The sequence below is a fragment of the Cynocephalus volans genome, chromosome 10 (assembly GCF_027409185.1).
Source record: "Cynocephalus volans isolate mCynVol1 chromosome 10, mCynVol1.pri, whole genome shotgun sequence".
Classification (NCBI taxonomy): Eukaryota; Metazoa; Chordata; class Mammalia; order Dermoptera; family Cynocephalidae; genus Cynocephalus; species Cynocephalus volans.
In genome coordinates this window covers 109,717,380-109,731,632 of record NC_084469.1, presented here as the reverse complement: position 1 = coordinate 109,731,632, position 14,253 = coordinate 109,717,380, and the positions used below count along the sequence as shown (strand labels likewise).

General features: G+C 57.1%; 1 protein-coding gene across 2 annotated transcripts in view; it reads right to left on the bottom strand.

The window, feature by feature from the left end:
- The window catches only part of MYO9B (myosin IXB), a 92,373-nt gene that overhangs the window by 3,539 nt on the left and 74,581 nt on the right, over positions 1-14,253 (bottom strand). The window contains exons 20-36 of one of the 2 annotated variants that reach the window (XM_063110559.1): positions 14,011-14,133; positions 12,549-12,865; positions 10,682-11,620; positions 9,359-9,425; positions 9,037-9,161; positions 7,623-7,756; positions 7,247-7,437; positions 5,590-5,688; positions 5,296-5,469; positions 4,962-5,003; positions 4,626-4,737; positions 3,465-3,538; positions 2,661-2,853; positions 2,450-2,578; positions 2,047-2,152; positions 1,596-1,727; positions 15-138 (exon numbers count right to left, since the gene is read on the bottom strand). In XM_063110559.1, the coding sequence (XP_062966629.1) occupies positions 15-138; positions 1,596-1,727; positions 2,047-2,152; positions 2,450-2,578; positions 2,661-2,853; positions 3,465-3,538; positions 4,626-4,737; positions 4,962-5,003; positions 5,296-5,469; positions 5,590-5,688; positions 7,247-7,437; positions 7,623-7,756; positions 9,037-9,161; positions 9,359-9,425; positions 10,682-11,620; positions 12,549-12,865; positions 14,011-14,133 (3,081 nt within the window). The other variant, XM_063110558.1, reaches the window with a different exon arrangement.

Sequence of the window (14,253 nt, the reverse complement as noted above, 5' to 3'; positions counted from 1 at the left end):
CTCTGGAAGCTCACAGCATTTTGTCGCAGGAGCGACAGCCTGCGGAAGGCGATGCTCTCTGCGGCCTCTAGCTGGTTGATCTCTTCCATTTTGACTCTGTACTTCCTCATCTGCTCCTTGATCAGCATCTCCACGCACCTGCGGAGAAGGCCCACGGGAGGGGCGACTCAGTTACTTACCGGGAGGGAGGTGCTGGCTGGAGACCAGGGCAGGCGGCAGCTGGGGTGGAGAGCCCCAGAGACCAGGCAGAGCCTCGGACTCAGCTGTGGCCCCTGGCTCCTGTGCTGTGTGACTTCTGGCAGCTTACTTACGAGCCTGACTCCCCCGCCTCTGTAAGCCTCCTCGTTTGAGGAGGAAGTACATCGTGGTGGGTCACAGTGGACTGAAGCCTGTCACCAGCTGGTGGGGGTTATTCTGCCTCCCAGAGAAGTCCAGCTGCAGGGAGGCTGGGCAGTTTGTCCCAGGGCCAGCAGGCAGCCAGCCCCGAGTGCTCCAGAACGTGCTCTGACCCACCACCAGCCCAGAGTGGTCAATTCCAGGAGGAGGGGGAGGGGAGACAGGAAGTCAGACTGGACTGAGAGATGGTCCTGACTGAGGTTTCCCATGACCCTGACCACGTAAGGAAAAACCCAAAAAGTCTGCCAGAAGAGACTGGATGCAGATCTGTCACCACACCACCTGGGTGGTGTCAGGGCCTCCTGCTCCTTACTGCCTGTTACTCTCAATAGCGATGAGTGTGGCCTGGGGGACCCACTGTCAGGCGGTCCTCTTAGGCCCTCTTCATGTTTGCCTTGGGAAGCCACCTAGGGTGACAGGCTCTTATTTTCACAACTCTAGCCTAAAAAAGGCCTCTAATTATTGATGTCTGACTGTCTTCTTCTGAGTTCTTGTGAAGAACTTTCAGAGAATACTCCAGGGGAAGAAGAAACCTCTAGAAGATTGTTTACCAGGGAGTGGAAAACTTGGGTTTTACCATCTGCCTCTCCCCCTGCAATGAAGGATGAGGGATTCCTCCTTTTCTGTTTTCTCAGTCTCAAAAAAACTCAGAAGTAATACCCTCCCTGCTTGAGGAGAGACGCAAGGTCGTGTCTTTGCCTGGGTCTGGAGGTGCGTGAGCCCTGCCACCCGTGGTGCCACCTGCAGGGGGGCAGCTGCTCAGAAGGGAGAGGAGCCCCCACTGGGCACCATCCTGCATCCAGCCTTTGTTAAAACTCCCATTTTAGAACAAAAATGGTGTGCTCATCAGGGCACATTCGGAACAAAAGGAGGGTAAAGACACCAAACGAGGCTTAATTATTACCCCAGTCCCCCCCAACTTCCAGGGCCATTGCTAGCTGCGTACTGTCTTCCAGACTTTGTTTTGGTGGCTAGCTGGTATGCAGATCCAAACCCTGGACCTTGGAGTTATCAGCATTGCTCTAACGCACTGAGCTAACCAGCCAGCCTGACACACAGTTACATACAGCTGGGATGGAGCCGGCGTACATTCTCGATCGGATCGAGACCTGTTTCACTGTGGAACCCTGGCTGGGCTACCCTGGCTGGGCTGCCGCGGACACACATCCCTGGGTGGAGCCAGCCCCGGTGACACTCACGTGGTGATCTTGAGGACATCCTTCATGCTGGCCAGCGGGTCTGAGCTGTCAGGGCAGCGCAGGAGGCAGGGTGCAAAGATGATGGCCAGTGCGCCGGGTGACATGCGGTTCACGTCTTCGAGCAGGGCCACCCTGCACGGCCACCAGCAGTTAGGGAGTGGCCACAGCCAAGGGAGGGAGGTCTCAGGGAGCCCCAAGGCTGGAGTTTAGGGCCTTGGGGTGGCTGCTGGGAAAGGAGCGCTGCGGCCCGGAGGTGGGAGACACTCCGTAGCATGGAGAGCTTCCACAAGGACCCGGGCAGGCTGGGCCCCCTACCCGAACCCCCATCACTGGCTGTGTCCTGGTTCAAAACCATCAGAGAATGTCAGCCCAGGTCCCACAGGGAAATGCTGCCTTGGGGGTTCCTGATGGGGACCCCAGAGGGTGGGCGGGCACATCGGGAGGCACTTGCTTGACCAGATGGAAGATGAGCCGCTCCAGAGAGTTGTGGTTGGCCTCAGGCAGATGCTCCAGGGTGGCGTAGATGGCGGCCAGCTGCTCCTGCTTCTCTGGCAGCTCTAGGGAGGCCAAGGGTGTCAGCTCCCCAAGGACCCCCAAGAACACTGTCACCCGACATGCCCCAGCCACCCTCCATGTGGTGCTCAGCATTGGTGTGTGGCAAGGATGAAAGGTCACAGAGAGGTTCCAGCCCCACCCCAAATTGGGGACCCACGGCTGGATTGACTACTTTGGTTTCTCAGCTGTGAGCAGGTGGTGCCACCTCCCCTGGCTGGGCACAGCTCAAGGCTGTCTCCTGACCGTGGCCACCCAAGGCTGGCATTGCCCGTTGCTGCCCACACTGCTGTGGCGCTCACCGACGGCGCGGAGGAAGTCACCATACTGGGCGAAGGTCATGAGGGGCTCGGGCAGCTCCCGCAGCCACTGCTTCAGCACGCCGGTGATGGCGTGGATGGGGAAGTTCTCCAGCTTGACCGCCGTGGGGTCTGCGGGGAGGGCAGGGCAGGGCTGGTATGCATCTGATAGGGTGCCCACTGCCCACATCATCCACCCGCCCACAGTACCCACCTGTCTGCAGCGCCTGCCGGAGCTCCCTTGTGCGGTTGGCGGCTCCCGACTTCCGGTAGAGGCCCTCAGTGTATAGGCCATGCATCTCTACGTGTTCCAGAAGCTTCTCCAGCACAATGGGCACAGAGGCCTTGTCGCTGGTCAGGCTATCTACGCACACGCCAAAGTGGCCTGGCTCGGCGCCTGCCTCACTCTGCAGGGCGGGGGTGGGGAGTCAGGCCTGGACAGAGCTGTCCTCCCCACTGCACCTCGGGCTCCTCCCTCCTCCTCCATGAGGACCACCTTTGTGGGCTCCATCCCTCCCTTCCCCTTAGTCCCCTGGCACGGCTTCTGGGCTGCTGAGGTCAGCCTGATGGCCATTGGGCAGGGCTCCCTACATGGAGCACCCATGGGAATGGGGGTCCTTCCTGGGGAGAGGCCTACTCTCCAGCCACCCACAGCCCCCTCAAAGAAGTGGGTCCTGATTCCTGCTGCACCCGAGCACTTGGGATCCCCACCTTCTCACTCACAGAGTCAGGAGGCTTCCCTCTGCCTGGCCTGAGGCTCTCCCGGAAGGAGAGATGAGCAGGGCCAGGGTCTGAGAGGCACACACATGCCCTGCCCCTGCCTTGGGGGCCTCAGACACAGAACAAGGGGGTGAGGGTGTGTTCTGCTGCAGAATAAGAGGCTGTGGCCCCTCCTGCCAGCTCCCTGCACCTGCCTAACGTCCTTACTTAGTCCTCAAACCAAGCATGGCCTCCCTCAGGCAGCTGGCGCCCTGGGCAGTGTGTTGTTTGAGAAAGTTCCAGGCCTCGCACCACTCACCTTCCTCCCACACTTGTAGGTGCAGTAGTTCTGAATCTTGTGCACACACTTCTTGTGGCAGGTCATCTTGCACACTAGGAGGTGTGAGAGGTCACAGAAGGTGCATCAGGGACCCCATGTTCCCGGGGCTGCTCACCCCCCTGACCAGGGGCCCAATGACTGCCTTCTAAACTTGCATCACATGAATCCCTGCCCCAATTCCCACGACAGGAAGCCATGTAGGTAGGTTTTCATGCTTCACGGTGACCAGTGGTGGCCTCAGACCCAGCACGTCCAGTGGGGCAGAGAGGATGGGTTTGGAGGGAACTGAGACTTGAGCCAGGAGGTGGCCCTGGGCAACTGGTGCATTACAGGGGCATGAAGGATGCAGCTTTTCCCTCTTCCACCCACTCTGACCCCTGGACTCCCCAGCTGACAGCTTGGAGAGAGCAAATCAGCTATGCTAAAAAGAGGGAGACACCTGTCACCCTCCAAGGAGGGACAGAATTGGGTAAGGGGTTGGGCTAAGGTCAAGTTGTCCTGGGACAGTGACAACTGTCTGGTATTTAAATGGACGTGAGGTGGTGGGCTGCTCTTCACACAGGGACCACAGGGCAAGTGGAAACCCAGGGCCAAAAAGACCCAGGCGTGGCTGGTTCTGGCAGAAAAGTACGAGCATTAAAGGCCACCTGATCCTGCTGGGCCTCTGTGGCTGACTCGCTTGGCCACTCCCAGCTACATGACCATGGGCCAGCTTGGTCATTAAGGTCCACACATATCTCAGGGTCCCATGGGGACCGACTGGCCACACCTGTCTCTCAGGATTCCTGTGGGGACCTGTTGGCTGCACCTGGCACACAGGGGAGGGATCCAAGGAGGAAATAACATTCAGGCAGTGGGAGCAGCACATACAAAGGCCCAGAGGTGGGACACAGCATGACCTGCCCAGGTGTATGTAAAGAGGGCAGGTGCAGAGGTGGGTGGGGACCAGCCAGTGGGGGGCCTCAGGGCTGGCTAAGAATTGGGCTCTGCTGGGGGTTAGTGGTGGGTGGGAGGGTGGAGCATCTGAGCAGGTGAGATGTGGCTGGTGCAGCATTCCAGAAAGATTTGCCCTGAGGCTGGGCTGAGCAGTGAGAGGTAGGGGCTGGGGTGTGGTTGTGTGCGGGGTGTGGGGGCACTCACCACTGCACAGCAGGGCCTTATCCATGAGCCAGATGTAGGAGAGGCACTGCTCGCAAGACTGTGGGATGCTCACCTGGTAGCTGGCAAACACATGCCCGTTGTGCTCCTGGACCTGCAGGGGCGGCAGAGGGTGCTGAGGGGGCTCCAGCCCCCACAGGGTTGGGGTGCTCAGCATGGACAAGGGCATTTCGGGGAGGGTCACCCATTCATGCCCAGGGCTCCTTATGTGCTGAGGGGACACATACACATGCAGATGCGCACATGTAGCATACCCTGACACATGTGCACACAAGCACACAGGTGCACACAACCACAAACACATAGGCGCCTACTCACAGCACGTTCCTGCTTCCGCTTCTTCTTCTGAGCTTTGCTCTGCTGCCAGGGACACAAGGAGGAGGTGTATGTGGGGATGCCTGGTCTACTTGGTCCCCTGGGAACCCCCCCAGGTCCACGGCCACAGAGGCGTCAGGGCCCTGTGACCTCTCCCTCACCTGAAGCGGCACCCTCCACCCAAACGCCCTCCATCTGCCCTAGTTGGATACCCTAACCCAGAAGTGGAGCCCTGTGGAGTCCACCCCCACCACGGTCTGGGGGGAGGTGGGCATGGTGTGGCGGAGGTGGGTGTGGCCGGCATAGGCGGGCGTGGCTTGAAGGAATGGCTACCTACCTTTGTGGGTTCGAAGTCATTCTTGGTGTAGCCACGGGTGAACTCGTCCAGCAGCGACTGGAATAGGTTGAGGACCAGGTTGGTGTCCTTCTCGCCGCGCTCAGTGGCCAGGTTGCTGACGACGATCTGGTAGTTCTCCATCAGGTCCTTGTATCCGACGTGGATCTTCCCGTTCTGCAGGAATGCCAGGCATCACCCCATGCAACTGGGGGGGGAGCCCAAGCAGATACACGGGGACAGTCTGGGAGAGGGAACAGGAAACGCCGAGGGCTTGGGGCTGCCACCACCACGTACGGGGACAGAGTACATGGTTTTGATGTTGCTCCTGAACTTCTCAGTGGCTTCAATAAATAAGCTCTCGATGGGAGTCTTCTGGGAGCGCAGGTCATTTATCTGGAAAGAGAGAGGAGTTGACCCCATGTGGCCTCAGTCCTGGGGACCTGTGTGCCTGAGGAGGCTCTAAGCCATCACCTCTGCCCTCTCCCATGTCCTCCCCTGGGCTCACAGGGTAAAATTGGCCCCTCCAGCTAACCCTGGTCTCTCCGACCCCTTCAATGCAGTTAAAACTACTGACATGTGGGACTGGATCACCCTCTGCAGTGGAGACCATCCTGTGCCCTGTGGGGTGCTAACAGCATTCCTGGCCTCCACCCACCCAATGCCAGTGCCACCCCTGCCCTCAGTCGTGATACCGCAAGATGTCTCTAGACATTGCCAATGTCCCTGGAGGACAGAAATGCCCCTGCTGAGAACTGCAGATTTAGCCCAGACCCTTCCTGCTGCCCCACACAGGTGCTCAATGTCCGGCCATACCCCAGGATCAGGTTGCCTCAAAAAGCTTGGTTATTTAGGGCCGGCCCATGGCTCACTTTGGAGAGTGCAGTGCTGTTAACACCAAGGCCATGGGTTTGGATCCCTGTACAGGGATGGCTGGTTAGTTCACTTGGGAGAGTGTGGTGCTGACAACACCAAGTCAAGGGTTAAGATTCCCTTACTGGTCATCTTTAAAAAAAAAAAAAAAAAAAGCTTAGTTATTTCAAGATGGTTTTGCCCTTGGCAGGGTCTCTTGACCCTTTGGTGTCCCTGTCAGGCCACCACCCCGTTTGCTGTGGGATCGCCCCTAGCTGGGGCATGAACACTCCAAGTGCAAGCCACGGCTCATTCACCTCCACCTCTGCTGTACAAAGTTAGTGCTTAATCAATGTCTGCCGTGAGACTGCATGAATTTTGTAAAAGCGTAATCTAAATACAGTAGGAGTTCAGGCAGCAGCTGTGCAGTCAGACAAGGCCTGACTGTGGGACCAAGGGGTTGCCTGGGGGGTTAATCTGAAGCCTGGTGCTTCCGTTTCCTCATGTGTACAAGTGGGACAGTCGCCCCTACGGGGTGCCGTCGGACAACATGTGAAGTGTCTTCTAATAGCAGATTTTGAACTTCCTGGGCACAGGCCATAGGAAGAAAACTTGTGCTTGGCATCCAACCTGAGCACATGCACGAGACAACGTTGACCTCGCCATGTGGAAGGTGTTCTGACACATGCTGCAGCTCATCACCCAGAGCTCTCGGGGACAGGTGTCTCAGGATTCTGACTGCTTCAGATACAACGCAGCTTTCCACGTGTCCTGTGCACCCCATAGTAACATTCGCTAAGATCTTGCAGTGAAACATAAATATCTGTGCTGAGTGAGAAAAACGCAGACTACAATAGTTCCACATGGGCCCAGGCCAGGTTTTGCAGTAAACAAGGTGATGTCGGACCTAGGTTTCTGGAACCTTCTGTGTATCAGGACTGTGGACTTGGACTTCCTATTCCTGACCTGCTAAGGACTGTGGTGGGCAGTTCAGAAAACTGCCCAGTGGTGGCAGTTCCCCGGGGAGGCCCAGGTCTGACTCTTGCCATGTGTCCCACACCGGCCATCTCCGCCTGGCACCCCGGCCGGCTGCTGGGCTCACCTTGTTGAGCAGGAACTCATCCAGGTACTTGAGCTCATTGGCATTGGTGATCTTGCGGAACACCGACTCCCGCCACTTCTCCGACACCGTGATTTTGCCAATCTTGAGGTTTCGGTTCCTTTTCCCTTTGCCTCCTGGCTCCTTGGTGTGCTTCTCGCCCGCTGCGTGGCGCTGCTGGTGGCCGGAAGGAGCTGTGGGGAGGAAACAGCTGGTGAGGGTGGATTTCGCGTAGGACGCCTTGCCGGGCAGTCAGAAACCCCCTGAAGCTCTGTGCCCAGGGCTCTTGGGCCGACTCAAGGCCCTATTCAGGCTTGCTCAACATCCCTGGGGGCCCTGGTGGCTCTGCCGTCTGTCCCTGAGGCTGCAGGCAACCAACCTTCTAGACCCTTCTTCGTGGTGGTGGCTTCTAGCACAGTGTGCCCAGACACCGTGTTCTCCATCTCCTCCACGCCCTCCAGGCTGTATTTTTTATCCTTGGTTTTATGCAGGAAAAGTCTCTTAAATGTGGATCTGCAGGAGAAAGTAAGTGGTTTCATTTAAGCTTCAGAAAATGAAAATGGACACGAAGCCCAGCCTTCCTCTGACTGGGTACATGGTAAACACTCTGTAATTGCCTGATTAAAAATGGGTCTTATTATAAGGAGAGCCCTTTTCTTCATTATTGATGCTACTAATGCGAAAGTCTATTTGTATGAACTGACAGGGGAGTAATGGGAAAAAAGCAAGATGCTGAACCGAAGGCACAGTTTGATTCCGTTTTCACACTGAAAAAATAATAACACTCCTGTCCCCCTCATATGTTTTTATGGGCACAGGGTTAGAAAAATCAGGAAGAATTTGGTATTTGCCAAACCATGGACCATGGTTGCTGGGCTCAGGTGTAACCCTCAGGATCTGTGAGCATGACCTTACTTGGAAAAAGGGTCTTTGCAGACGTAATTAAGTGAAGAATCTTGGGAAAAGATCATGCTGGATTAACCAGGTTGGCCCTAAATACAATGTGTCCTTATAAGCGACAGAAGAGAAGACACACGCACGGGAGAGGGGACAGTCAAGGGAAGACAGAGGCAGGGACTGCAGTGATGCGGCCAAAAGCCAAGGATCGCCTGGAGCCCCCAGGAGCTGGACGAGGCAAGAAGGATCCTCCCCTAGAGCTCTGGAGGGACCACAACCCTGCTGACACATTGATTTCAGATTTGTGGGCTCCAGAACTGTGAGAACATAAATTTCTATGTTTTAAGTCACCCAGGTTGTGGTACTTTGTGCCATCAGTAGGTTCTCCCTGTAGTGGGGGGCTCTGTTCCCACACCCCAGCAGAGTCCACCCTGCACCTTCCTGCCCCTGCATCTGGATCAAAGCTCACCTGTCACACGGCCTGCTCTCCCTTCCCTGAGAAAGAGCCACCCGGAGCGTTTTCACAGGGGCTTTCTGGGGACAGAGTCTTGGCCCAGTTCTTCCTATCTGAGGACCCAGGAGGGGTTCCCAGAGGTAGGGGAGGGGGAGACAGGAGATGGTTTTGATTCCATAAAAAGTCAAATGGAAACTGTCTGTGGACCCAGAGGAGGAGGTGACCCAGACTGGCTTGAGGCTTCCGTGGGAATCACTGCACCCCGAGGTGGCCATCCTGGTGCTAGAGGAGGTCATGGACCTGGGCTTTGCGGGCCATGATTAAATACCTGCTTGACTGTGCTTCGTAAACGTGGTAGGTTTAGGACACTGAACTGCTACGAGGCCTTGGCAAGGACCCTGGAGTCCTCCAGTGGCCTGAGCCCTCCAACCCCTGAACTTACTTAGAGTCAGCCTGGGAGCCTGGGGACAGCCCTGCATCTGTGCCAGAGGCTGCATCGCCTGATTTCTTCTTCTGGACGGCTGGCTTCTTGGTGCTCGGTTCCCCATCTGTGGCTTCTGTTGAAGGCTGCAAGACAGTGGGGGTTAGGGGGGAGAAGAGTGAGCAAAGGCAGGTGGCCCATGCTGGGGGACACGGGGTCCCTGCAGTCGCTGTGCCCTCTCTCCACCAACATTGCCTCTCTCCTTGGGCAGGGCCAGGGTGGCCACGGCGGGAGTGAACTATGACCCTGAGGGGCGAGAGCCGCAGCCTGCAGCATAGGTTACCTGAGCCTTGGCCGGGAATGGGAGGAGCTTGGAGACATCGCTGGTGGATAAGGAGATGCGCCTCTCCCTGCGAGATCACAGAAGTGCAGCTGTTACTGACCACAGCAAGGGAGCAATATGCTCTTGGCATAATCTAGAAGTTCTCACTCGGGCCGAATCTGGCCCCCAGGGGACACTTGGCAATGTCTGGAGACATTTTTGGCTGCCACCACTGAGAGGAAGGAGGGAATGGGTGCTACTGGCTCCTAGTAGGTGGAGGCTAGGGATGCTGTTCAACACTCTACAGTGCCAGGACAGCCCCACCCCAGACAACGATCCAGCCCAGATCTTGATGTGCAGAGGGTGAAAAACCCTGCTTCAGGGATAGCCCGTGTTTCACTCAGGAGAGTGTGGTGCTGATAACACCAAGGCCATGGATTCAGATCCCATATAGGGATGGCCGGTTAGTTCATTGGGAGAGCGTGGTGCTGACAACACCAAGTCAAGGGTTAAGATCCCCTTACTGGTCTTCTTTAAAAAACAACAACAAAAAACCCTGATTCGGCATGAGAGAGACCCTGTCTGTCTGTATCTATCTCCCATCCATATCCACCATATCTACCTATCTTCTACCTATCCTCCACCCATCCACATCCATCCTTCCATCCAACCATCATTCGTCCGTCTGTCCATCCACCCACTCATAATCCACCTACCCATCAATCCATCCATCCATCTACCCATCCATCCTTCATTATGTATCATGCTACTGGCATCTGGTGGGTGGAGGCTGGGGTGCTGCTCAGCACCCTAGAATATCCAGGACAGCCCCCACCACAGAGAACAATCCAGCCCTAAATGTCAGCAGTGGGAGGCTGAGAAGCTCTGCTCTACCGGAATGCCTGTCTCTCCTCCGACTCTCCTTTCCTTTAGCCCCGCAGGCCCTAGAGAAGATGGGGCTGCAGATTCGCAGTCCCCGACATTTAGTGTATGAAGGGTCAGGCAGAGCGAGCCCTTACTCCTTCAACCCTGGGGGAGTGTAATGAGCCCCCTTCATTGATGAGGGAACTGAGGCCCAGGTTCACTGGGGAGCAGAGACCTTGCCCCGAGGGGCTGCCTCCACAAGGCTTTCTGTGTTAGCACAACTTGTGTTGGGGGACTCTCAGGGCATCCCTGGGCAGGTGCCTCATCTCTGATGAGCCTTCTCCCTGCCCCTTTGCCCTCCTTCCTTGGGGCTCCCATATGCCTGCTGGGCGTGACCGTTCACGTGTTTTGGGGATGCGTGGCCTTGCCAGCCCTGGCCTGGCAACCATGGTGCTTGCACAGAGGAGGGTGGGGGCTTACTCTGTGGGCATGAGGGTGGTCCCCACTGCCTGGTGCCTGTCACTGAGGTCCAGCGACTGGCTCAGCATGGTACTGGGGCCGGTGGCTGCCATCAGCTTCTTGCCCCGCCACAGCTCCACAGCAGTGGCCAGCCGCTCAGCATCCTGGTCGCGGTGCCGCTGGATCTGCGTGGGGCCTCCGGGGCTCTCGGGTCCGTCCTGACCCCTTGGAGTGCCACTCATCTTGTTCCTGTCCTTGGGGGTTTTGGGGGTGCTGCCGGGGGCTGGTGGGCCAACCCTGCTGTCCAGGGCCAGGCTTGTGGGCCGTTCCACATGGCCTGGCCTAGGGCTCCCACCCTGAGGCGCCTGCTCTGTTTCTCCGGAGATCAGGCTGGCCGCTATGGCCTGTTGTTGCTCTGTGGACTGCCTTTTAGAAGCCTCCTGGGCCTCTGTCCCTGCATCTGTAGGGGTTTCATCTCTGCTCTCCTTTTTGTCTTCTGGGAGGCTCTCCCCTTGTTCTGGGACAGCCCTTCTAGAAGGTTCTTTGAGGGCACTCTCTTCCTTACAGGACTGGCTATGTTTGTTCTGGAATTTCACGTGCTCCAGCCCTCTTTGTCGACGGGACTCACGTTTCTCCCGGCTGCTGGGGACTTTCTCGTGACTTTCGGCTGTCAAGTTTTTCTGGGATGGGGGCACCTTCTCTGGGCTCACCACCTCCTTCTCTGGGGTCAGTGCCTCCTTCTCAGGTAGGGAGATCCCCACCGGAGACTCATCACTTGGCCACGCTTCAGGCTCCAACACCAGGTGCTCGCTGTCCGACGTCTCCGGGCACTGCTCAGCCTCCTGCTCCCTGCTGGCCACCTGGCCCCACCGGCCCTCTGCGGTCTCCACCCTGGCGGCCTGCTGGGCTTCCCTCTCCTTCTCTCCTGCCTGCTGCTTCTCTGCGGCCATCTTGCTGAAGCTGGTGTGAGGAAAGAGTAGAGGGGGCTAGTTCACAAACGGATGTCCTCTCTGCCTCCAGAATCGACCCAGCTGGGTTCTGGGGTGACCCCCTACCATGCTGCCTGTGGGCTGTAGGCCAGGTTCTGCCTCTGCCTAGTGGCCCTTAGAGATGCTTCCAGAAAGGCAGAATCTCCTGAACCAGAGGTTCTGCCTTTCCTGGAGGATACAAGAGGTGCCCCCTTGTCGTCAGGCCACCCCTGCCCTAGGTATGCCTGGCTTGTTCATTCAGGGAGAGGACTCTCGCTGGGTCTGCTGTGGGTGGGTTCCATTATGAAATCCCTGAATTCCACTGGGATCCACCGGGAGGTCTCTCTGGGGCTCATTCTCTAGGAGGCTTTTGCATGTGTGGACAGTGCCTGAAAGGGACTTCTGTCCTGGGTGCTGGGACCCTGACTCCTGGCACAGGGCTGGGTCTGTGGGGTGGTCAGGAGGCCCACAGGGTGGGGAGGGGCTGGCCTTGCAGCCCCTAGATGCCCAAACAGCAGCAGGAGCCACTGATGTCCTCCTGGGGGTGGTGTCTCTGTCTGGTGGACACCAGGGCTCTGTGGATGAGTGTGGGGGAAGGGGACCACTTCGGGGTGGTCTGGTCAGCCCCTCCTTCAACCCAAGTGTTACATCGACTGGCCCAGGGTGGGCAGGTGCAGGAAGTCCCTGGTGGAGACCAAGTCCAGCCAATGGTAAAACTGGGGCTTCCTCCTTAAGTGTCCCCTGCCAGCTCTGGAGTATCTCTCTGGAGCCCGTGTGTCCAGACAGCTGGTTTTCTGCTAGCCCCTCCCTGTGTGCAGAATGACATCCCCAGAGCTCCACTGGCCAGACAGGCAGCTCTTTGATGAGTGACCCTCCTGGGCTTCCAGAACGTTCTGAGGAGCGGGCCCTGCAGTGCTCACCTCTTGCGCTGCAGATGCCCGCGGCAGAGGCTCTGCAGGCGGATGATGCCCTGTCTCTGGCGCTGGTAGGCAGTCCGCTGCCAGTAGCCCCTCCAGGCCGCCTGGAGGTACACGGCTGCCTGCGTCCTCTCCAACACCCGCCGGACCCGATAGGACCGCCAGCAGGCCTGGATGGTGACAGCTGCCCGCTTCATCTGTAGGAACTGCCGCCGTTCCAGCACCATCCGGAACCAGCTCTGCAGGAGCAGGATCTTGTGCACAACCTCCTGGTGCAGTGTCTCCTGAAGGGCCTGCCGCTCTGTCTCCTTCAGGAAGACCTGGCAGATGCGGAGTTGGGCTGGGTCAGCATGATGCACCCCCTGATTCCCACAAGCTGCCGGTGCCTGGGAGATCTGCATAGCCCATGCTGGGAGTGAGGTTTGGGCTGGTGTGCTGACTGACTGGGGCTTTTTTTGTTTTTAGCGTAAGCACATTCATAATGCTCTACTATCACCTCTATCTAGTGCCAGAACGTTTTCATCCCCCACAAAAAGAGATCCCCGTCCCCCTCAGCGGTCACTCCCCACTCCCCTTCCCCTGCCCTGGAGACCACTAATCTGCTGTCTGTCTCTGTGGATGTTCCTGTCCGGAACTTTCGTATCAATGGCGTCACACACTGTGGCTTTTGAGGTCTGGCTTCTCTCCCTGCGCATGTTCTCAAGGTTCATCCACATTGCAGCACGGGTGCTTTCTGACTCTTCATGGCTGTATACTATTCCACTATGTGGATGCACCACATTTTGTTAATCCACTCACTGACTGAGGGACACTGGGGTTGTTTCCACCTTTTGGCCACTGTGAAGAGTGCTGCCGTGAATGCGGGTATACACGTTTTTGACTGAACACCTGTTTTTCAATTCTTTTGGGAATATACCCAGGAATGGGACTGCTGAGTTATATGGTAACCCTATGATTAACATTGTTGAGGAACCATAAAGGGACCTTTTACAGCAGGAGGGGCCTTCCCAGGGAGCTGACCTTGGCACTTGTTAAACAAGAGTAGCCAAGTGGTGCCTGGAAAACGAGAAGCAACCCACACACACCCACAGGGTGGAGGCAATTTTGGAAAGGGAAGACAACTGCAGGAAACCTTCTCCCAGACACTACAAAGCTCACTGACTGGCCCCTAAGCGCTCTGATGGTCAGCACAATTGCCCTGTCCTGCCCATGAGAAAACAGTAAACGTGTTAGACCAAGCGACTCCCTGAGCCCTGCTGAAGAGCAGCTGGCGGAGGCTCGACAAGGCAGCGCCCCCAAGTCACTCTGCTCTGCCTGCTGGGAAGAAATAAAGTGCTGGGCCCCGAAAAACACACTTCCTCAGCAGAGCCCCTGTTTTTCAGAGCATGGCCCAGGGCGTCTGGGGACGTTGGGGGGGTGGGTGGGGATTGGGTTTGCAGCTGCCCCAGGGGGCAGGAACGCTGACCTTGGTCTTGCCGATCTGGTAGCTCCTCCTGTCTACGTTCATCTTCTCCAGCAGTGCGGAGATGACCTCCCTGCAAGGCTGGGTGTTTTTGGGCAGCAGCACCTGGAACTGCTCTGTGAAATCCTAGGTGATTTTGGCCAAGAAAGGAGAATCCATGTGAGCATTTCCTCTAGCAACAAAGAGACAGGGCTCCAGCGATTCCCTGGTCAAGACTAGTTTCTGAAGCTATAACTTGGTTTGATG